The following is a 25,135-nucleotide window of genomic DNA, read 5'->3' on the forward strand; positions in this document are numbered from 1 at the left end:
CGGTGGTCACTCCGAAACCGAACACTTCTGACCAATCATGAGTGACCGGGAATGATAAAAAACCTTCTTACTTTCACAAACTTTTTTCAGAAATAGAGGGAGAAAACCAGTCACTGTTTGGTGGAAAGCAAGAACGGGGGATCTCGAGTGTTCATTATTGGTAGCCGACATGATACCTTTTTGGGTTGGGTTTCTTGTTTACCTTGTTGAAGTTAGCAACAAAAACACAGTTATACAAACAGGGGATTCGAATGCGATATAAAGTTGTCTGCCCTACCGGCGGTTTACTTACAAGACAAATAAAACATCACTACGAACCGGGGGACAGCTTGTTATCAAATTATCGAGCACCCCATGCTCATTTTTGCGGGGATTGGAGATTGGATTTACGTCATCTAATCGTAAAGTTTTCTTGGCGCTGTGAGTGGCTAGCTGGTGTTTTTATGATATTGTTTTGACACACGCCTGATGGCGGTATAGGGTGATGGAAAGATTTTAGGCACAGGCAACTCATCGCACTCATTTTTTAAAGTTGATCCAAACACGGTGAGAGGCGTGTCTCATTTATTCTTCAGAAAGCAAAATCTGTGGCTTTGTGTCTTTGCAAAAACTCACTGAATCTTCATGTTGCTGCTGTGTTTAAACAATTTATCATCCATACCAAACTGATTTGCCACGGCAGAGCCGACCAGAACTAAAATCTGTTTTGTTTTTGGAAATTGTCTGCAGTCGATTAGGATAAAATGCAAGAAGACAGTATCTATCAGACAGGTAGCATCCAGACGGCATCATCCCCTGCGGTCCGCCATCTCAGCCCGGTCGCCTGCATGGAGCACCCATCTCAAGTCTACCATTCAGCTCTTTGGTGGAATGCAGCATCGGCATCCACCCTACACGGTGAAGCACCGGTAATCACCCCCACCGATCTGGCTCACCGTAACCTGGCCGCTCTTAGGTACTACTCCAATTCTCTGCCTCCATGTGCGTTAACGCATCCCTTCTCGCATCTCGCTTCGTCACACCCGTACTTCCCTACCACCATGGAGGGCCTGAGCTGGCTGAGACTCGCTGCCCATCATGATTTCTACAAACTGGTCCGACCTCCGTACTCCTACTCGGCCCTCATAGCGATGGCCATCCAAAGCTCGCCCGAGCACAAAATCACCCTCAGCGGCATCTATCGCTACGTTGCCGAAAACTTCCCGTTTTACAAGCGCAGCAAGGCAGGCTGGCAGAATTCCATTCGCCACAACCTCTCCCTCAACGACTGCTTCATCAAGGTACCTCGAGCCGATAACGACCCGGGAAAGGGCCACTACTGGACCCTCGACCCCAACTGCGAGAAAATGTTTGACAACGGGAATTTTCGACGAAAGAGGAAACGACGGGGCGATTCTCTCGAGAGCCCTTCGTCAACCGTGCCCTCGTCACCCTCTTCCCTCGTCATAGACGACCACCCGATGTCGACATTGAGACCGGTCAAGCGTTTCATCATCGACCAACCCGATGCAGAAGACCCAACGAATGTTGACCGAATATATACCACTCAACAATCCCACCAACAAGGGCGTGGTCTTCGAGAATATTACATCAATGGTCAAGATACATCAGTGGTTTCCAAGGCGATTCATCTTCGGCATCCTCCTCACATCTCAAAGCAGTCAGAAGGGGACCTTCTCTCCGGGATATCATCAGCAGGAAAATGTGTTCAGAACAAAAATAAAGCTATCCTTAAATCAAGCTTCAGCGTAAGGAGCCTACTCGGCCAAGACACAGATGAAACAGCAGGTAAAGAAGATCCATGATTGTGAAATATTTAAAATTATTTCAGAGAACATTAGAACATTTTGCATACGGGAGTGAGGAAGTTAAATTCCCATGTCACAAGTTAGAATATCTTTATATTGACAGGGTATAGTCTAAGTAGATAAACATGGATAATGCAAATAGTTTTCAAAATCATTTTGCAATTGTTGTTGTGTAAGACACTTTAATTGTTTTTAGACTTGAATATTGTGCATATTATACTCATAATAAAGAAATGCAGAGATTTGAACGAGAATGGATGGAAACACACAGGAACAAAACTGTTTCATGTTTTTCTTTACATGACTGAATATGATGAATGCATCCCGTACTTGTCATTTTTATTCATTCTAACCTATAATAGCTACTGCCACTTTATTGAGATTTATGATATGGTTCTACACAAACATGTACAACATTGAGAGCGAGTGGAATATACAATGCCAAAATATGTTAGATTTGCAGACGGTTTAAAATTGTGACCTATTGAACTTTAGGAAACAGCAAAGTTTGCAGTAGATTATATTTACCATTATTGCAGATAATATTTTTTTCATATCACTTTTTAGGATTGAGAAGTCTATGTAATGCACCTGGTATGAAGGAGGATAAAGAGAAGAGAGATACTGAAGCAAAATATGATGTTTATTGACACAATTGATATTGATATAATTATGCTTAATGTATTCCCTTTTCGTTAAACTTTTCAATTCAATTCAATTCAATTCAACTTTTCGCCTCCCAATAATTCACCAAATTTTATTCAGACCATAATGGTTGGAGATCATTCATAACTCTGTTACCTATGGCTTGATTGATAAATTGAATCCAACATCTTTAAAATCCTATAACAAGATTAAAAACTTTCGAACCCAGTTTTAATTTCAATATCAATTTCAGCGAATTATATTCCTTGTACTGAATCATGTTTGTTATGTGAATGTTGATCAAAATATGTATATTTCGACTTGATTTGATCTCAATCTTTCTGACACACCATCCAAGTTTGGTCAGTTTAAAAAGCGAAAGTCAAAATATTAGTGGTTTCATCATGTTGAGTAGCCATTTTTAAGCTTAAGTTAAGTCATATAATTCTATATATACTTAGCAATCCATTCATTATGAACACGATGAACCCAACCTAAATACTACAAGCGAATCGGAAGGATTCTAAAATCCCCCAAATAGATAAATATTTATATATAAAACAGCATTGATGTGCTATAACTTTATGTGTATAGTAAATATTAGATTATCATAAAGCGAAATAATCCTGCTTCATGATTATGTTTTCCGTTTAAATTTTGTTACCCCAAAATAATGTGACCTGGTTCTCGATCATAAATGGAATTTTGAGGAAGGTTTGGACTTTAATAATCCATAATTGTGGGAAGTTGATATCTATAGGTGATATGTTGTATAATAACGTTTTAATATTGTTTCTTATCGTTGCATATATTTCAGTTTCATTATTGACTGTAAGCATACAAGGACCATGTTTCATCAAGACCTACAATATCGTGTTTTTTATTCTTATTGTAACTACCGTCAGCCCTTGAAAACATTGATTATGATTGGATGTTGAGCCTCGTTACCATGGTAACGACCATTAATGGCAAAGTTATCATATTTGTAAGTCTCAGTCTATACGATGCATATTTGTTAAACGTCATTTAGTATCCAGTTTGTTTAAACTATATTACTTATATGGTTTTATTTTATTTACATTATTTTTTTTTCTATCCGACTGGTCGGTTTTGTATACTAAAACGTTATATTAATTTTCTTTAGAGATGCGGGCATCTTTATAGTCCGACTATGCAGACTGCATGCAGCTATAGGTAAATTAATATCTTATTCTCAAATTAATAATCATCTTCAGTCGATGTGATAGAATTGTATTTTTCTGTGTCATAATGCTATGATTTATAAGGTGAACTGACAGTGATCAATTGGGCATACTTAAATAGCACTGGACGACAAAATTATTTTATAACCATTTCCTTAAAGCCTGCTAAACTCATGTTGCTTTTTTGTATTACAAATGATTTAGCATGTTGCCGATGTGACTTTTCAAAGATGTATTTTGTATTTTAACAGAGCAGGGGGGGGGGTAAAAGACCTTCGTCCAGTACCCCCGTTCCCCATGATCGCCGCAGATAGTGTAAAGACCAATTGAGAAATAGATCAATAAAATTTTGAAAATCAGCTGTTGAAAACATATAAATGGGGTACAAATTTCGCTTTGCTTGCCAGTGTCGGAACTCCTCTGCCTCAGGGAGAGGGTGCACATGCAGAGTGCCGCCCCAGCTTATATACGCCCTTGTTAATTCTAAAGCATTTTATTTAACTTAAAGTTTGTTGAGTTTTAACTGGTTTCCCTTGATCCACTGACCATGCTGACGTACAGATGGGGGAGGGGGAGGCTTGGGCTCTTGCCCCCCCCCCCGAAGAAAAAAAAACCCGACCAAGAAAAAAAGGACAGAATAGGAAAAATTGTGAAAATATGATATTTTTTTCTGAATATTATGTCAAAATCTATCTAAATATTTGACTTTGTAATAAAAATGTCGACCATTTTGCTCGCTCGCAACTTTTTATTAACTTTACGCGATACGTCATATCTGGCCCCCTCAATTTTGTTGGCTCATTAGTCATTACGCCACCGCCTTCATCTATTTCCTCCTTTATCCTAGTCTTCGCGTATTTTAATAATCTTTTTAAAGACGTGGGTGTGTACGCAGAGAAAAACTTAACAAATCTCTATGAAGTTGTTTAAAGAATATACCATCTGTTAAAAAATCACATTCTTACAATCTTTCATTTTTCGTAGAGTTTATGAAAAGATAAAAATAGAAAGACGAAGAGAGAGAGGGGGTGCTACACAATTATTGAGGAGGGGAGGGGAGAGGGGGAAAAGATGATTTGAAAACGAAAGTAAGAGAGATCGAGAGCACGACGAGGGAGAGTGAGAAAGGGAGGGTCATAGCGAGGATGGAAGAGAGATGGGCGGAGAGAGAGAATGAGAAAAGAGATGATTGAAAATTAGGGGAGACTGTAGAAAGGAAAGAAAGAAAGAAGAAAGAGAGAGGGAGGGGAGATATGGACATAAAAGTTAGTTAAATTTTCATGTCAATCTCGCCCCTAATCCTTTGTATATGTAGCGCCCTCAATCATCGTGCACAACCAAGACACAAACCAAATTAAAAGAAGAAAACAAAAATAAAACAAACTAATGGATATAGGCGGATCCAGGGGGTATAGCCCCCACCCCCCCCCCCCCACACACACACACACAAATAGGGTGAAGAAGAAAATGAAGAAATTAGGAGAAATAAAATAAAAGGAAGAAGAATAGTGAAGAAAAAAGGAAAGGGGAGAATTCACAAAAAGCAAAATGTCCACGTAAATACATGTACATAAAAGCAAATTTATGATTCTGGATAATTGAAAATGATAATCGTAGGTTCATCTTTGCTCGGTTTCCTTGCCCCTCCCCCTACTTCTGCCCCTTGCGTATAAAAGGGTCGAAGGTTGGTCTCACATACAGTGCAATTAACAATTAATCGAATGACGAGAGCTGTACAGGGGAGGGTGGAATCCCTCTCGCTTAGCCTGCATGGCGGAAATCATCGGATATCGATGGATAGCGCCACCTCAACACTAATCTCAACCAACCAACCCTAATAGACCTTTTCATGAGCACTCAGCATAGGATTAAAACACTGATCAGCGGATTAAGATCATATGAGCTACGGTAACAAATCAATGAACTCTTTCAACAATAGTCGACTTTCGCTAGTTTTATTGCAAGCTGTTGAACCATAGAATAGCTAAGAGCAACGATTTCATCCTTGTATCGTAATTTATCTGTACAAATGAGTCAGACACTTGTAAGGCCATGAGAGAAGCCACTGTTATCCGAGTGTGACTTTTGATATAGGAACATCGTTGCTGCAAGGGTGTGTTCCCGGGGGCATGTTCTTCTCAAAGTTCATGTTGTCATCTTCCTCGTGAAGGTACGTTGACGGCGGACCGGACTCAAAATCTTAAAGGTGAGTATGCAGACCAATGTTCCTAAACTTAAAGGTTACTGTATAGGTTGGCAATGATTTGACACAGATAAAATAAAATCAGAAAAACATAACACTGAAAATTTCATCAAATTCGGACTACTAAAACCAAAGTTGTGTCATTTTGGATTAATGCATTATTTCGGCGAACCAGTTAGTGGGCAAGCTGATGAAATCATATCCTCACTTATTCTTGTGTATCGAATTATATGATCATATTTATTCAATCTTTGTCTACTATTACAAATGAAAAATGTTTGATTGAAAAGTGATGTAACGTGTAAAATAATCATTGATGCAACTTATTTTGTTACAAGGGAGACGTATCATACACACGTGCATGGAAATATGAAAATAATGATTTCATACAATCAAAAGAGATAAAAGGGAAACATAACATCACCAGCAAACCTATTGAATATTCATCATGGCGTGCATATAACGATTTTTCACTTAATATAAGCACATTTTTAACAATAAAAAGCTGTTATTTGTCATCAGATTTGGATGAAATTTTCAGCATTTTGCTCGGTTAATTTTCAACTATTATATATAATTATCTCCAGCCCGGAATACCCCCCCCCCTATAAGCTTAAATTAGCTTAAACTCAGCTAACGTGTCCAGGATCCCCTTATCAAAATCAAACTGTAAAGAAAAAAACACACATATTTTTACAGATAGTTCTTACTCTGTATCACTCACCTTCGGTTGTGGATCTTTATTACATTTGGTTAGACCTAAACAATGGATCTCATTACCCGAAAACGACGATGACGACAGGGGTTAGCAATGGAATCCCCCAAAGTAAATCTGATTTAAATGACAAGTTCTCCCCTACAAAAATTTGATTTGCATAAAAAGAGAAAAATCTAACAAGCATAACGAATATTTCATCAAAATCGGAAGTAAAATAAGAAAGTTATGACATTTTAAAGTTTCGCTTAATTTCACAAAACAGTTATATGCACATCCTCAGAGAAGTCGATCCGGGGGAGGGGGGCAGAGAGGCGATCGCCCCACCAATGAAAATATTGGGGGGGGGGGGGGCAAACATATTGTTTTGCCCCCCCCCCCAATAATTCTGCATGTGCAAATATAAAAAAAAAAAAAGATTGTAATGTTACACGGAAATCAGCAAGCGAGATTGAGATACCAACTCGCTCTTTATTTAAAATCGTGCTCAAAATGTCCGCTTTTCAGATTGGAATATGTCTCTTTCACATGAGTCATATATATATATATATATATATATATATATATATATAATATAGATCTAGGCATATGTGTGTGTGTGTGTAGGGATGTGTCTGGGTGAGTTTGTTCGTTTTGTGTGATCGAGCGCCTTTGGAAGTTGATTCATGATTTTGCCCCCCCCCCCCATCTGAAAAATGGATCGACGCCCCTGCACATCCTGGTCGGTATGCAAATGAGGGGACTGATGACATCACTCACTCACTATTTCTTTTGAAATATGAAACATGAAATATTCTAATTTTCTCCTCATTGTCATGTGAAGCACATAGTTTGAATCCTCCTGAACATGTGCACGGCATTACCATTGTTATAAAATTTTATGGTTCGGTCTAATTGGTCCTTGATGTCAAATTTGTAAAAATTGAAATTTTGTATAATTGGAACAATAAAAAACAAAAGAAATAGTGAGTGATGGACATCATCGACTCTCTCATCTGCCTGTCACTGAGTTGTGCAGTTTTGTAAAAAATAAGCGAAACTTTAAAATGTCAAAACTTTCTTATTTTACATCCGATTTTAATCGAATTTTTAGCATCATGCTTGTTTAATGTTTCTCTATTTATTCAAATCAAAAATTTTCTAGGGTGGACTTGACCTTTAGGGATTATATTGGTGGAGAAATTTACCCATTACCAGGATTTTTCTCTCGAGAAAGTTGACCGTTTTCGTGCTCCTTATTTCGACAGCATTGTCAGCATTATCCCATGCCCAGGGATTTCGAGAGAGGGCCTACATGCTTGTACGCGAGTAGAAATTTAAAACAAATCCCAAGGAATACATTTTGGGAAAATTTCAAAATTGATCTTTTTCCTGGCAATCTGTTTATATGTATGGTTCTAGTGAAGCAGGAACATGATCATTAAGTTATGGAACATACAAATAACATCATTTTTTTGTCGAAATAAAATAACATATAAACTTACAGAAGAATGATAATTTGGAAACAATATAATGAACACTTTTGCTTATAACGAGTTATAAGCAAAATTTAATTACAGATGACTTATCAAATAGTTTAATCATCAAAATGAATAATGTTGTCATAAAACGTGTGCAATCTACAAATTTCCTAGGGGTTGTTATAGACCAACATTTAACATGGAATCAACATATACGAGTCATATCAAATAGAATATCAAGGAATATTGGTGTCATCAACAAACTGCGCCATTTCTTGCCACAGTATATTTTAATTTTACTTTACAACTCGATGATTTTGCCTTATTTAAAGGACAAGTCCACCCCAACAAAAACTTGATTTGAATAAAAAGAGAAAAATCAAACAAGCATAACACTGAAAATGTCATCAAAATCGGATGTAAAATAAGAAAATTATGACATTTTAAAGTTTTGCTTAATTTCACACAATAGTTATATGCACATCCCGGTCGGTATGCAAATGAGGGAACTGATGACATCACTCACTCACTTTTTCTTTTGTATTTTATTATAAGAAATATTAAATATTCTAATTTTCTCCTCATTGTTCTGTGACACAAAGTTTTATTTCTCTCTGGACATGTGGAATTACCATTGTTTAACATTATATGGTTCAGTCAAGTTGGTACTTATTGTCAAATTAGTGGGTGATGGACATCATCGATTCTCTTGTTTCCATGTGAGTAAATTGTGCAACTATTTTGTGAAAAATAAGCGAAACTTTCAAATGTCAACTTTCTTATTTTACATCCGATTTTGATGAAATTTTCAGCATTATGCTTGTCTGATTTTTCTCATTTGATTCAAATCAACATTTTACTGAGGTGGACTTGACCTTTAATGTATTGTAACACTGTCTGGGCGAACACATATCCCACCAGGCTCCTTGGATTGTTCAAATTACAAAAGAAGATTGTTAGAATATGTGGCATGTCTGATTTTAATGCTTCCTCAAAACCACTTAAAAAAAACTTTTATTTCCTAAATGTATATCAGTTGAATCAATATTGTGTAGCATTAATGGTTTTTAAACATAAACAAAATAAAGTGCCGTATAATCTTGCCTCTATGATCAAAGGTAAAATATTGATGCACAGTTATAACACTAGAAATCCTGAAAATTATTATGTTGAAGAATGTAAAAATGCAGCATCTTCCTTTTCTTTTAAATTCAAAGGACCTTGCATTTGGAATTCTCTTCCCCGTAACATCAAACAGATCTCATATTTAAATTCCTTTAAATCCAAGTTGAAAAACTTCCTTTTCAACCATCCAACATCTTAATTTAATTTATCCCATCATATTTCCTAATTATTATATGTTTATTTTATCAGTACAAGTCTTGAATTTTATATTTAACTGTCCATAGGGACTGCCTCGACAGAACATTTGCTTCGTTCTTTTGCACCTTCCCATTTCATTTTCATTTTTATGCATGTACTGTAATTATCGTTATACAATCTTTGCCTTTGATAATCTTACTTGCATCTTACTATATATCTTTGTTTCTTTGCTTCTATATGTATTTTTGATATTTTTTATATGCTCAATGTATTTTAATGGACTTGAATAAATAAATAAATGAAAAAAAAATGATGTCAGATGATACTCGAATATAATTCATATTATTGATCCTTTACCATTTATATCATGACGATAAGCTACTTATACACTACTCAAAAAAAGTTAAGGACCACTTTTTAAAACGTACATAAAGATTTTATACAAGGTGTTTTATTTCTGGAAATACCTCAGTACAACTGTCCTAAATGTCCTTAAACACGCTGTAATCAATTTCACGCATGGGTGGTTTCAGTTGTTGCACAATGTCTCTCGCATCACTGCACATCCTGAAAAGTGGGCCCCGAGGGGTATCAGCTACCGACATGAAGTGGTAAAAACGAATGTCTGAGTGTCTTTCAGGCAGTTCAGTAACGAGTGTGACCACCTCCTGCAGCAATAACGGCTTCACAGCGCTGTCTCATGGAGCTGATGAGGCGATTGATGTCTCTGACGTCCAGTGCATCCCATGCAGCCTCCAGAGCCACACCCAGCTGCTGCAGTCCAAGTGGATGGGCTTCGAGCTGCTCGAGACTCCTCCCCATCATGTCCCAGACGTGCTCTATCGGGTTTAAGTCCGGGGACCTCGCTGGCCACTCCATACGCTCAATCCCCTGGCCCTCAAGGAACTCGGTCACCACCCTAGCTCGGTGGGCACGGGCATTGTCATCCATGAAAATGATGTTTTGTCCCACATTTTCTGCAAATGGCACCACTATAGGTTCAAGGACCTCATCCCTGTACCTCACTTCTGTCATTGCTCCCCCTCTGACCACTGGCGTAGAGTTCTGTTCACAGATGAGAGCAGATTTTCCCTTGACCACAATGATGGACGTTCGAGAGTCTGGAGGCGACCAGGAGAGAGATTTGCAGACCCCTGTATTGCAGAACATGACCGTTATGGGGGAGGCAGCGTCATGGTGTGGGGAGGCATCACCTACGCCAACCGTACTCGTCTCTACGTGGTCCCAGGGGGAGCAATGACAGAAGTGAGGTACAGGGATGAGGTCCTTGAACCTATAGTGGTGCCATTTGCAGAAAATGTGGGACAAAACATCATTTTCATGGATGACAATGCCCGTGCCCACCGAGCTAGGGTGGTGACCGAGTTCCTTGAGGGCCAGGGGATTGAGCGTATGGAGTGGCCAGCGAGGTCCCCGGACTTAAACCCGATAGAGCACGTCTGGGACATGATGGGGAGGAGTCTCGAGCAGCTCGAAGCCCATCCACTTGGACTGCAGCAGCTGGGTGTGGCTCTGGAGGCTGCATGGGATGCACTGGACGTCAGAGACATCAATCGCCTCATCAGCTCCATGAGACAGCGCTGTGAAGCCGTTATTGCTGCAGGAGGTGGTCACACTCGTTACTGAACTGCCTGAAAGACACTCAGACATTCGTTTTTACCACTTCATGTCGGTAGCTGATACCCCTCGGGGCCCACTTTTCAGGATGTGCAGTGATGCGAGAGACATTGTGCAACAACTGAAACCACCCATGCGTGAAATTGATTACAGCGTGTTTAAGGACATTTAGGACAGTTGTACTGAGGTATTTCCAGAAATAAAACACCTTGTATAAAATCTTTATGTACGTTTTAAAAAGTGGTCCTTAACTTTTTTTGAGTAGTGTATGAATGAAAACTTCAGATGTGGATGATTGGTATGACGATTTATTTACTGCTTCATTTGATATTATGTATATACATTTATAGTTGTCCTGTTTTGTTTTCCGATTTTTCTCTTGTTATGTAATGTACTTTGTATGGATAAGTTTTTTTCATGTATAATGTCTTTATTGTACGATGCACTCGTCACAAGATCTGCTTACTGAGTTGCGACCACCATTATATTGTCACTTTTATAAATGTATGTATTAACGCCTTTATCTTTGGAAATAAATGTTGCATTGAATTGAATTGAAACTTAGTTGATGTAAGTAGCCAAGACCGTTCCCTTGTTTTGTTCATAGACATGATTGAGGCGGTGTCATCGATTTCGTGAGTTATGTTTATTAATTTATTGAATAATGTGTACAGACATCGGATAGAAATGATATTAATTCAGCATCTGTAAGACAACATTCAACTTTGAAAATAATGCATTAAAAATCTCGGATAAAAATGTAATTCTATCTTTTTTCTTTGATACATAACATTAGAGCAATGACAATCAACAAGGGAGTTGCGATGATGGTTGTTGGGCGTATAACCATGGCAACCATTTCGCTGGTATTGGTGGTGATCATGATGGCGGCAACCAAATTGAGCTTCGTAGAAAATACGACAGAGCATGAAAAACGACATTTATCCGCTCCTGATGTTATTAAATACAGGTAAAATAGAGGGACCTTGAAACCGGAGATGGGTCTCAAGCCCATATACCTTTTTTTTAGTAAACATGTTCGAAAACGCAAGAATTATCGTTAAAATTGTAATTTTTAAGAATGTTTAGCGCCCACAGACTTGGCGCTGTGGCGTGCGACTGTAATCCAAGCTTATGGTGAAGTTATAAATTGATCAACACAGAGCTTCGAGGTTCGAGCCCTGGTCACAATGGTCACGTCTTTCGGCTGGTGCCGTTAAAGGTCGATCCCAGACGGAAATATTGTTACTTTGATTATACTTTATAAATTTTGTTGAACGGAAATGAATTGATCTATTCTAAATAAAATAAGATAATAATAATCGTACCTTATTGACACGCGTCTGAAAGAAAACTCAATTATACACACACACTGCTGGCTCAGCGCCCCCCCCCCCCTCGATGGAGATATCTGCATGATATAACATCGTTGGAAGGTAATGCGTGTACTGTAGATATACATATAAATATAACTAGATTTTAATTCGTCATGAGGACGAATTAGGTGGTCTGTCATGATTTTTCATTCAGTGTCGGCTAATGTTGTATGAAATGAATCATTTAGATATGATTGATAATCTTGATAATAGACATCATAGGAATACTTTTTGACTATTGCTAAATGTGATTATTAATGTGGTGATGACAACCGTGATGATTATAATGATGGTGGTGATAATGCAATACGGTAAATACGAAATGAAGTTTGGTGCACGTAAAATGCCTTAAAAACTCCTCAAAAATTTCAGACGATTTACCGAAATTGGCTTTCCAAAATTGCGCAATGAAAGGCGCCTTCATTTTCAGAGCAGCTAATTTTTAATCGACAGTTTCATGTTTTTATGCAAAATCTTTTTAAAATTTCTTTCTACTGTCAGCAATTTTTCTTTTAAGATTTCAAGCAAGAATTTTCACAATGTCAGTGGGTATCAATTTCACAGAATGCTTGAAAATTCATAGGTGATACTTTTTGTTCTTTATGCAAAATCTTATTAAAATTTCTTTGTACTGTCAGCAATTTTTCTTTTAAGATTTCAAGCAAGAATTTTCACAATGTCAGTGGGTATCAATTTCACAGAATGCTTGAAAATTCATAGGTGATACTTTTTGAAAACTAAAATATCGTAAATATTTTTATTCAAAATGTCTGCTAAATTTCAATTATTTTTAATGAGAAGTTTCGCAATGCTATAATTTCACAGCATTCACTTCAAAACTCATTAGTGATGTATTTGATAAAAGAATTAAGTAGATTTTTTTGGGGGGAAACGTTTGCAAAATTTCTGCAAATTCCTAAACATTTCACATAATATTTTACGTCAAGAATTTTCAAAATCCATTTATTAATTGTGTATGACTTTAAAATTCTTTCTTGATGATTTTACTGAAAAAGTCAGGTAAAAGATTCAAATACTGGCAATTTTCCCGCAAAATTTCGGGAAAATGTGTATTTAACTAAATTGCACAATTTTTAATTTCACAGAAGGTATCTGAAAATTTGTTATATGTTATATTTAGAGAAAATAACCAAATAGAAAAAAATCAAGGATTTTCCGCAAAATGTCCGGAATGAAATTTATCAACCAAATTGCGTTTCAATATTGCAGCGTTTACCCAAAAATGCATAAATGATGTTTTACAATGTTAAAACTACCCCTTAAAAAGTTCCGGCAAAATTAAAAAAAATGTCCTACATAAAAAACAGCAAGGCAAGTGAGCTTGAAATTTTCAGCAAGACCGTACAATTGATTAATTAAGCATTTTCTTTAAAAAAAATTAAAAATTAGGTCCATAAAAAATTTGCAATAAATTAAACAGGTAATAACACACTGATGCTGTGGTTAAAAGTGAAAATTATTCACACATTTTTTGTAACGAATTGTCTTCACTACATCATATCAAAATTTGAGAGAAAATTGACCAGTAATAACGAAGATACGGTCAAATATGTATAAATACGTTGACGTAATTGCCAAAATGTGTAATTTTCACTTCTAACGTAATTACACAATCTCCAGATGAGATTTTGACTATATCCAAGAGTGAGGAAAAATTGGGGGTCAACGGACTCCCTGAAGAGCTACAGTGAATTTTATATAGGCATATTTTTGCCCACTTATGACTTATTTTGCGAGTTTGCACGCGCGTGTAATGCAATTTTGAATGGACGCGCATTCCCGTATTATTGGTCGTAAGAGGCTGAATGAGGTATCAAATTAATCAGAAGATAATGGACAATGGACAGACATAATATAAATGACGACTCGAAGATGCATACCGATGGTAGGTAATGACAGTAATGACAGTAATGACAGTAATGACAGTAATTACTGTCATTACTGCTCAAAATGACCAGAAACGTACCCAAACTTGACCACGGTCGATTTGGGGAAATTTAAAATTTTGACGCGCGCGTACGTGCGCGTCGTGACCTTTGCATGACCTCTGATGATATGTCCTGATGACCTGTCACCTGAACTTGATATGATGCAAATATGGATGATTTTTTATGATTAGTTGCGATGATATGATCAATCATTTAATTTCACAAAATGGCGCCTAGATGACGTCATCATGATTTGATAACCTTGAAAAGTTTCGATTCCCATGTCCATAATGATGTCCATACATGACATGAAAATCAAGGAAATTGACAAGCCCGATTTTGAGATAAAGTGGGACAAAGATTTGGCAATAAAAATAAAGAAAATTCTGACGAATATAATATAGGTGATCTGTCATTTTCATGACAGACCACCTAATTATCAACCAATGTAAACTATGGTAACAGGTACTTGATGTTTGCTTTAAAGAGCTGAAAAATCATTTAGCAAGAGTTTTGAATTCAATGTCATTTATCGTATTTAGTCATCCACCTCATCCTCTTCCTCATCTTTATCATCATCTTATTCTCCTTCTTCCCCTCCTCTTTCTCCTTCTTCTTCTACTTTTCTTCTTCTACTTCTTCTTCTTCTTCTTTTTATCTTCTTCTTCTTTTTTTTTCTTCTTCTTCTCCTCCTTTTTTTCCCATTTTATCCAAATCTTCTTCTTCCGCTTCTTCTTCTCCATCATCATCATATAATCATCACCACCACCACCACCATGAACATCATTCATCATTATCATCTTCATCACTATTATCATTTTTATCAGTTTAGTTTTATTCATTATCATGATCAGTATTATGATAACAGTTTCTTGCCTTCTTTCTGAAGACGTCAAGGTGATCACGGACCTTATGGTGATGGGCCGCCATCCGTCTTATTATCAGTGAATACAACCAGTATAGTAACAACAGTGGACGAGCGATTCCTATCGATAGGGGCCACCATGGGTTTCATCAGAACCTCTCAGGGCCAACATTTCAAGTAAGTTTAAGATAAACTAACTTTCCACTCTATTTGCACATGCTTTTTTATTCGTTACTCGAAACTCTACACCAAGTTACCCCTTTCTTAGCTAAGAGAGTTCTGATACCATAGTCATGATTTTCCAAGTAGTGAGAAAAATAAGTAAAAGGAGAAAATCGAATAAAATATAGGTAGAAATGTGGAAAAAAAGAAGAAGCATAATAATATACACATTATACCCCTGTAATAAAAAAATGGGACGTCAAATTTTGGTCGCCTTCCGTATTAAAATATCCCGTTGCCGCCCCAGTTTGGAATTAATTAGGGACGTGGGGCAATATTGATTCGATCCTCTAGAACAAATCATAATTAGAAATGCTGACAAATATTTTATGTACAGTTGCCTTGGTGTCGATTTTTTTTCAGTTCTACCCGATATTGGACCCTGGCTCGTGGTTTATCGCCCGCCATCTATCGTCTGGGAGGTGCAGAGGCCGATTTTACAGTCTTTAAAGAGAACGCAGATCCTGTAAATTGTACTCTCCAACCGACTTTCCAGAGCAAACGACCCTCAGAAAATTACGGGAAGTTGGCATTTTTCAACGTGACATTTTGTGGTATGTTTTAGAATAATCATGAACAACCATGGTCCTCGCGAATTCTCATCATTATGATCCTCATCTACGTAATTGCATAACTGAAATTAAAAAATTGCAGTCCGGCTAGATTTCGTTTAGTCGATCATTTCCCAATTGTAACTTCCGCCAACATCATTGAAGATTTTAACAAACGTTTTTTTTTATCTGATCTAAACATTTTATCGTGAATTTGATAATCTTGCTGCTTTTGCCTCTACCGAAGAATTTCAAACATGCAATAAGCAAGACTGATCTGAGTTTCATCTTTCTTTTATCATTTCGACAAGCACATACTTGAGACAACATCAACGAGTTTGCCCGATCTGTCGGCTGGGATATACTGTTTACCTTCAACGGTCTAGAACGCAACGCGACTTCATGGGATCCAACGGATGCCATCCATCTTCTCAACTATACCAAACAGAGGGGATATAATGTTATATGGTCATTGGGGAATGGTAAGAGATACATTTATCAGTATGTTATAATGTATACTATGTAACCCTTTATTCAGACACGTGGCACTTAATTGGAAGAGAGCAAAAATCAAGCGCGAAAATTTTGCGGCATAATTATAAAGAGTAGAATTGTCGATATGATCTCTTCATTTTTTTTCAAAGAAAAACAAAACAAATGCAGACCAAAATGTAAATCAATATCCAATGAATTCATACTATGATAACATGGTAAGATAAGTAGGTATTTAGCAATTATACCATGCAGCTCCACTGCTTTATAGGGCAAATGACAGGGTTTGCACAATAGGAATAAGTACACAAATTATAATCCTTTCTAAACGGTCAATTTATGTGAAAAAGAGAGGGTTGGAAAAGGGGTGTTCATTGTAAAGAGGGGGGGGGGGGCGAAGTATTCCCAGTATAACCAGTATAATCACCAGTATTGTTATTGTCTATTAATAACTCTGGTATCAGGACGCGCACCTACAATCAATGAGGCATTTAGAAAATGTTTTATGACAGATTTTGTTTTTCATGATATGTCATTTTCACTGAAATAAATTATATCGAATGCAAAAAATCGAGAGGAAACTTGTAGTCTTGGATGCCAGGTTCTTATTCAAAAATATAATCATGCTGATTGAATTTTTTTTCTTCCTTTTTTCCCCTTCCACATGGTTCTTTATTTCCAAAAAGCATAATTACACTGTAAAGCATTTACATTTTTCAGACAAACGGTAAATAAACATGTTATATACGTAATTCCTAATAAATAGACATAATTTTATATTCAAACTGACTTAGTATACAATCAATAAGTTGTCACAGCCAAAGCAAATATGGCAAGAAAAATAAGAGATCTGATATATATATCTAAGAAATAAACATTGGAAATGTTTGTTAAGGTAACAGATTGCCAGCTTGTTCGAAACAGTTTCTGAAACGATACAATTTCTGATTGAATATTGCTTATGGAGAATAATATCAAGACAGCTAGATTATCATGTCATGTGTCGATAAGTTGAAGACGAATTGGTCTGTTAGTTGCTGGGAAACCTTATTTTGCACAATTCACAAATCACGTATAGCCTACCGAGTTGCAATCTGTTTGCATTTTAAAACCTGTTAACACATTTCTTCTTTTTTATTACATATTTTTGTCAGAACCGAACGGATATCTCAGGAAAGACAATGTGTCAGTGAATGGCACGCAGATGGCTGAGGCATTCCATACACTCCGAAAATCCGTATCTCAAGTATCCGGACTGTCGGATATCTTCCTTGTCGGTCCGGATGTCTCTGCTCCTATAAAGAAAATACCAGCGCCTCCCACTCCAATTTCACAATATATCATTGAGCAAGTTGCTATTTTTCTTATCTTTTTGCAGTGGATGATCCTATTCGATTTTTAATTCACGTTCAAAGGCTTGTGCACTTAAAAAAAGTGCTAAATTCAGCTCATTAGATGCTAGTATGATTTAGTCGGGTGCTCAAATTTCAACTGTTTTTTTTGTAGCACTTTAAGTGCTAATATCAGCACCGGAAATACAGTCTCTATACGAGCTCCTACAATGCTGAAGTTAGCACTTTTCTAAAGTGTTGCAAGATTCCGCTCTCTACCCGGGAGTGCCAATATTGGTAATCTAAAGTAGATGTAGAAGCATTATAAAATCAGTTAGCACTGTGTTGGTTGGAGTGGTGTGTTTATATAGAACATCTCGAATCGACCAACATGAAAGTGACATATTTCGATGTGTTGATACATGGAATCAAATTCAAGCTCATACAGGATGATTCGAGAGGAAAAGTGTGTTCCTTGTAGTTTGGTGACAGACCGAGAAGTCAGTCGACGCCCGTCTATACAGAAGAAAAAAGATCCTATTGCACCCTCTGGAATCCCAAGGAGCTCGGAATTATATTCCCTGTATTACCACCAAGTATTCAAAAACTACAAAGATAACGTAATCTGGCGGAAAGGGGATGGGTGGGGATGATCATTGTTATCATCATCATCATTATTGTTAATATTACACTATTAGATAATAGTACGCATGTACAGTTGTTAAAAACAAGTTCGCTTCATGATTTTTCTGTGAATTTAATTGCTTTCGCGTTTGATTTTGAATAAAATCTATCTATGAGAGAAAACAAATATTACACTTTTAAAAATATTGGGCAACATACTTCCCACACAACAATTGGTTAAAACATTGGTTAAAATTTATCCAATTCTGGGTAGTTTTAAACTAATAATGTGTACTTTTGGTAAAAACTACACAGTATTGGTTGAAAACTACCCAGAGTTGGACAAATCTTTTAACCAATTGTTGTGTGGACAGTATGTTGCCCAACATTTAAATAGTGTATTATTATTATTAGCTATCGTTATACATTTTATCATCATTATCAATACGATTATCATTATTTTCATCATCACCACCATCATCGTCGTCGTTGTCATCATCGTCATCATATTCACCATTATCAAACCATTCTCGATCTTTCAGTTTTCTCCAAGCCATCGGTAATACCACCAATGTGACATCTTTCCACTTCTACTACACCGACGGTCGAAAGGCCGGGTTCAGAGATCTGACCAACCCCCTGCTCTCCGACCTATTGCAAATAAACATTCAGAGAGTGCAAAGCTTGGTCCACAAGTATATGGTTCGAAAGCAAACTCGAAGATATGGCTAACAGAATCTGGTCTTTGCTTCGGGTCGATGCCAACAATCCTGAACAACGTCTACGTAGATGGAATGCTGTAAGAACCTTACACGTCTCTTCGTTTTGATTGTAAAGACATTTCCGTCAGGATTAAAACCATGGGATATTATTCCCCCCCCCCCAGACACTGATAATCAGACCATGTGAAACATTATGACCCCATATCTACTAGGGGATGATCCTGTGATCCAAGATTTGTAAGGGGGTATGTTACCACCGCTCTTGGCATGCTTGGGGAGCATTTTAAAGTTCGAAAAATATTTATAACATTTTTAAAGCGTGGGCATGGTGGGGGGGGGGGGTACGTCCCCGTAAATCAATGCGTGTCGTCAACACTGTGTCTTGAATGACACTGGATTAGAATTGCGTACGGACATTTTTATTGTACCTTCTTTGCATTCGGGGAAATTGTGTCAAGATGTGGTACTGTGTGCCCACTGTGTATTTTCGTGGACATTTTTTTAGATATCTAACGACCAATTTTGAATTTTCTCTCCTCCGCGAAGGTATTGTTATAATCTCTGTAATATGTTGCCTATCAAAAGCGTTTCATTATCCTCTTTTTGTAAGTTTCATAGTATTCATTTTATCTTTAGTGAATATTAAGCTATCTTAACAGGACAAAAGTATTTAGTTTTCAATGAGGCGATATAGCTCATACTGCTTTCACACCAAGGTACGGTTGCAGAGACCATACCCAGCGACCGATGAAACCATGGTGTGAAAGTATTTCATCGAACTAAGTGACGGATCGTTTTGGTAAAAAAACGGTCGGTCACCGGCCGAGGATGTAGATTAGTGACCGATGCAAGCTTGATGTGAAAGCACATCGCACTCAGCGACCGATCGAAACGCAATTAATGACCCCCATACATGCCCACTCGGTATCTGTACTTCCGCCTTCGGCTAGGTCTGCTATACAGCGACCGGTCGCTCTCGGCCTGACCAATTTTGACGGCGGTATGTCCGATCGGTCGCTGGGTACGGTTTCTGCGACCGTACCCAGCGACCGTTCCTTAGCATGCTTAGTGTGAAAGCGGTATCAGTCGGTAGAGCGAGAGTTTCTTATTCCTGTGACCCGGGTTCGATTCCCAATTGGTGCGCTAATATAGTGCCATTTGGTAAGGAATTCAAATCATCATTACCAGGTCCCTCGGAGATGACCTTAAGCAATCAGAGGACGACGCATCGTCCTATGCAATGGTTGCTTGCTTACGAGCACTCATGCTTTCTTAGCAATCAAGTAAAAAATCATTACCATTTACCAAACGTGTTTGTTTTTAATCGCAAGCTAACCATGTTCCCTTTTGTCTTAATATACCTTTTTGGGGTCGTTGAAGAACCTGATCTGTGTACCGTTTTTTCCTTCATAGGATGTTCATGATAATAGTATGCGGTTTTTTTTCTTCCATGAATGTTTCAGGTACCTGGATAGGTTAGGAATGGCAGCTCGTCTTGGAATAGATTTGATCGTCAGTCAAGGACTGATGGGTAGATATGGAGGGATATTTAGTGAAAATATATATCCCCATTTGGTAAGTCCAAAGCCCCCCCCCCCCCCAATTTATTATTTTTTTTTTTTACTGTAGGACACTCCAATTCCTTTTTTTCTGCCCAGTGTGGTGTGCCGAGTAAAATAAAATGTCGGAGAGCTGAACCCTGTATACAGTGCATTTTACAATGTTTTTTATGCAAATGAGCTTTTTCCGGAATTTATTTTTTACATTTACAATAAAGATTATCATTTACACTGCACTTTCCCTAATAAGCCCAAAGCACTTAATACCTACATGATTTTATTCATAAATGCATTTTTTTTCTGCAAATCATTTTTATATCTGCAATGAAGAACTATATGCTCTAGAGCGATTCCACATAGTAGAGCTACTTGGAATTCGATGGATTGGACAGATTATTTATCGAGCGGGGCGAGTATGATTTTTTTTTCATGTGAAATTATATTTAACTTATCCTAGTACCAAACATTTTCTTTTCTAATTTGCCTACTTAGTTTTACTGGCTCTTGCTGTGTCACAAGAGGCTCATGGGAACCCGGGTCCTAGACGTTTCGAAAGTCGTTTCCACCAAAGTTGAAAGGCGGCAACAAGAAAATGCATCGAAAATAATGGATGATGATGTATCAAAATACATCCGCGTATACGCTCATTGCACGAAAACAAGGTAAATATCATTTGGTTATCTAGAATATAACCATGACTTCCTGTTATGATGTTGTTCATTTATTATAGGCCACCTAAATGGTAAAGATTGTTATTAGGAACGATAAAACAACAAGAACTTTACTTAAATCTGATGCATTTGAAGCCTAACAAACCATCTTACCTTATGAGAACTTTGTATCTTTGAATAGTTTAGCCTTTAAAACTAAATAAACCCCAATCTTTATATTTATATTATTCTGAACCAAACACTATATTACAATCCTAACTCTAACCCTATGAGATATTAAGATCAGAGCAAATGTCGTAGAGGAGCAAATGTGTCACCTTTTCATTGTGTTTTTATCAAGAAACTTTGATGATCTGTATTTTGTCCACCTGTACCCCCCCCCCCCCCGCACCATCCGATAGTATACCCTGAGCCAGTTAGCTTGGATTGTAGTTTCGCTCATATTCCTTGTGTTTGGTTTCCATCTTATCTTTATTGGCTTTCTTTCAAAGTGCATTGTATCAGCCAGGATCTATTACTCTGATGATCATCAATATGCTACCATACGATGACGTTCAAATCAAACTTGAGGGCGCTCTACTGAATTCTACAATACACGAGTATCTGTTATTGCCAGTAGGCACGAAAGGGATTCTTTCACCGTAAGTATAAATGACATCATACAATTTTTTGAGGGAAATGAAATAAAAACGAAGAAAAACAACTAAAATTACGGAAAATTGGCACATTGAAAAATTTCAGCCATCGTACTCTCTATCCTCAGTGGCTAAAAATGGTGGATCAATACACTTCGTGATCCTATACCCCCATGGATTCCACACTGTCATGACTGTGGTATAAAGCAGCAAGTAAAAGAATGGTATGTTATTCATAAAGTTAGCTAGACGTAACAAAGAAAACGGGCCATTATTCATAAGTGTCGATAATATTAATCGAAGAGAGTTATAGGATTATAGGTAACAAGCTTTAACAAGATGTTTATAAACTTCCTTTAATTTGCGGCAAATCCCTTTATATTATTACATTGATTTATTTACTTCGTTTGCTCATCTCCATTACAGGCGATTGCAACTCAACGGACACCTTCTTAAGATGATTGACGACCTTACTCTCCCCAGCCTTCCACCCCGGGAGCAGCCGCCTGGGAGCCTGATCATGCTCCCTCATCGGACATACGGCTATTATGTGCTCCCATATGCTGAGGCCCAAGCTTGCCAATGAGTTCAGAAAACTACACCTCGAATCGCATGGGTGACATGACATTTGCTCCGAGCTTAACTTCGTCTATTTCGTGTTCAATAGGATTTTAGGTTTGACACTACAACAGGTGATATTTTGACACCGCGTTGGTGTCAGTACTTTTACACCGTACCGCTCTGCAGTGGCGTACCTAGGATTTTTCACAAGGGGGGCAAAACCGTCCGCCAAAAAATTTGACAAGCAAAAAAAAAAAAAAAAAAAAAAAAAAAGAGCTTCAAGCTCGTCAGGGGGGGGGGGCAATAAAGGTCTTCAAGCTCGTCAGGGGGGGGGGGGGCAATAAAGGTCTTCAAGCTCGTCAGGGGGGCAAAAAAGGTCTTTCAAGCTCGTCAGGGGGGCAGGGATACGTCCTTTGCATGGGTTGTGGCTCGTCAGGGGGGGCAGACTGCCCCCCCCCCCGTAGGTACGCTAGTGCCGCATTGGCATGCCGTCTGCCGCATATCATAATACCATGGGATGGGCAAGGAAAATCTCTATTAAAAAATATATATTTTCGTGGGGCGCCTCCTGCAACCACACAAAAACACTGTGACTAGGGGTAATTAAGGATGCTGAAACCAATTATTAATATTGCCATCCCTAAAAGTGCTCCCTTTAAAGAAAACAGCTCTCATAATACCCATTTTGGTGTAGATATCATACTACAGTCCCACGTGCTGTGCCTTGTGATGGAAATATAATTTCTTGTAAAAGTGCACCAAGTTATTCTAATTTGATGTTCATATCATAATCAAAACTTTAATATATGCATCAAATAGCTTTCAACTACATATTCTCAGATTGGAGTAATCTTTCATTTTGATCATGTTAAAAATTGAAGAATTGTCGGATATACTCGGCCATTTCCCTGTACAGCACGAATGTGAAGCTAGTGCACGTATGTAGTATGACGTGAATTATATACGGGGGGGGGGAGTCCCAGTCAAAAGTAGTTTTATGATTTCATGATTTTCTAAAAAAATGTTTGAAAATATCAGAGATGGATGATAAAAATATTTGAGGAATTTCCGTTGGGGCGGGGGGGGGGGGGCACAAGTGTGGTCAACATTCCTTCCATACACAAAAAGGAAGAATGATGAGAGTCCTATTTTTGTGTTAAGTGGCCATATGTTAATGTATCCAGATTGGTGGGGAGATATGTCATTGTTATCTGTGTTCCAACACTAAACGTTATTGGCATGTTCCTATGTCGTACATAATAAACTCATTTTATAAAAATAAAAGTTCAACTCAATCAGATGCTTTATTTTACATGCCACTTTTCCTCAGAGGTCGAGTGTTTGATGTGTCCATCACAAGGGGTACTGGCATCATGAAATAGTTATTTCTAAGGACATGAAAGAATAATGGGAGAAGGGTTCCATCGAGATCACCATTCTTTATAAGTTACTCCCCAGTGGCGTAACAGGGGTCGGTGGCCAGGGGGGGGGGGGGGGCAAGAGCCAAAAATTTCCCGGTCATATCATGGTACAGGCAATGGCGTCATGAGGCAAAAATTTTTGAGGGGGCGTTATGGTGTATTGAGCCAAAAAAATGTGAGCGAGCGAAGCGAGCGAGCAAAATTTTTAACAATTAAATTACAAAAATCCAATTTTGTGACAGATTTTGACATATTGTTAAAAAGATAATGTCATATTTCACTCTTCTCTCTCTCTCTCTCTCTCTCTTTTCATGCCACGGTGATCATGATTTGTGTTATGATATTGTGCGCATCAGGGCGAAGCTCTATATGCTCGAGGGGACCAGTATGGCGCGTGTGGCAAGAAGTAGCGTAATATAAGTCCCGAGCGAGCGAAGCGAGCGAGATTTAAAAAAAAATCACCTTTTCATGAGAATCTAACATGAAGATAGATTTTGACGTGATATTCAGAAAAATATGATACACTTTTTCTTTGCTTTTCTTTCTTTCCTCTTTTTTGTGTTTTGTTGTAGAACTTTTAGGGGCCATGGTCAAAACTCATCCATACAACAGTGCTATGTGGGTGAGCCCCGGAACCTCTTGATATTAAAGCCATTTTAAACCTTACAGATGGCCACTAATTTTAATCAAATTGCGTGTATATTTAAGCTTTTAAAAAAATTTAAAAAGTCGCCAGCGAGCGGAGCGAGCCAGAAAGAAAAATGGCCTTTTCAAATGAATTCTAATTACGTGATATATTTTTACATTATAGCAAATATCATGTCATGTATATTTTTTTTCATTCATCTCATTTCGCTGCCTCCTTTATTTTCATTTATTTCCCCTTGGCTGTGGAACCACACCCCCGGTACGCCAGTGCTTCAACGCAAAGCTTAATGAAGGAAGGGTCCATACAGCTAGGGGCCGTTATAGAGCTCTTTAAAGGTTACAGTTAAAGAGCCCCCACTGTAAGGGGTCTTGGACAGAGACCCCGGTAGCTTTGTAGATTTAGCAAGTTTATGATAGACTTTCATAAGCTATATACTATATACCATCCATCTTTCTTCCCGCTCGTTAATTATCTTCAATCCTTGGCAGCCCGGTAGTGTTATTTTGTCCCTTT

General features: G+C 37.8%; 2 protein-coding genes across 2 annotated transcripts; both read left to right on the forward strand.

Moving 5' to 3' along the window:
- The first annotated feature begins 292 nt into the window (after positions 1–292).
- On the forward strand, positions 293–4,597 carry LOC129272876 (forkhead box protein D1-like). The gene has a single exon (XM_064107635.1). The coding sequence runs from the start codon at positions 744–746 to the stop codon at positions 1,803–1,805; it is 1,062 nt and encodes a 353-aa protein (XP_063963705.1). The 5' UTR covers positions 293–743; the 3' UTR covers positions 1,806–4,597.
- Positions 4,598–5,543: 946 nt separating this feature from the next.
- Positions 5,544–22,792, forward strand: LOC135156216 (heparanase-like). Its single transcript, XM_064107922.1, is given in 12 exon segments — positions 5,544–5,861; positions 11,791–11,964; positions 15,209–15,361; positions 15,770–15,960; positions 16,269–16,439; positions 17,604–17,796; positions 18,947–19,103; positions 19,106–19,203; positions 20,590–20,701; positions 21,178–21,347; positions 21,848–21,997; positions 22,418–22,792. Coding segments are annotated over 11 exon segments (1,725 nt in total). The 5' UTR covers positions 5,544–5,861; positions 11,791–11,794; the 3' UTR covers positions 22,578–22,792.
- The last annotated feature ends 2,343 nt before the right edge of the window (positions 22,793–25,135 follow it).

The sequence above is a fragment of the Lytechinus pictus genome, chromosome 12 (assembly GCF_037042905.1).
Source record: "Lytechinus pictus isolate F3 Inbred chromosome 12, Lp3.0, whole genome shotgun sequence".
NCBI lineage: Eukaryota > Metazoa > Echinodermata > Echinoidea > Temnopleuroida > Toxopneustidae > Lytechinus > Lytechinus pictus.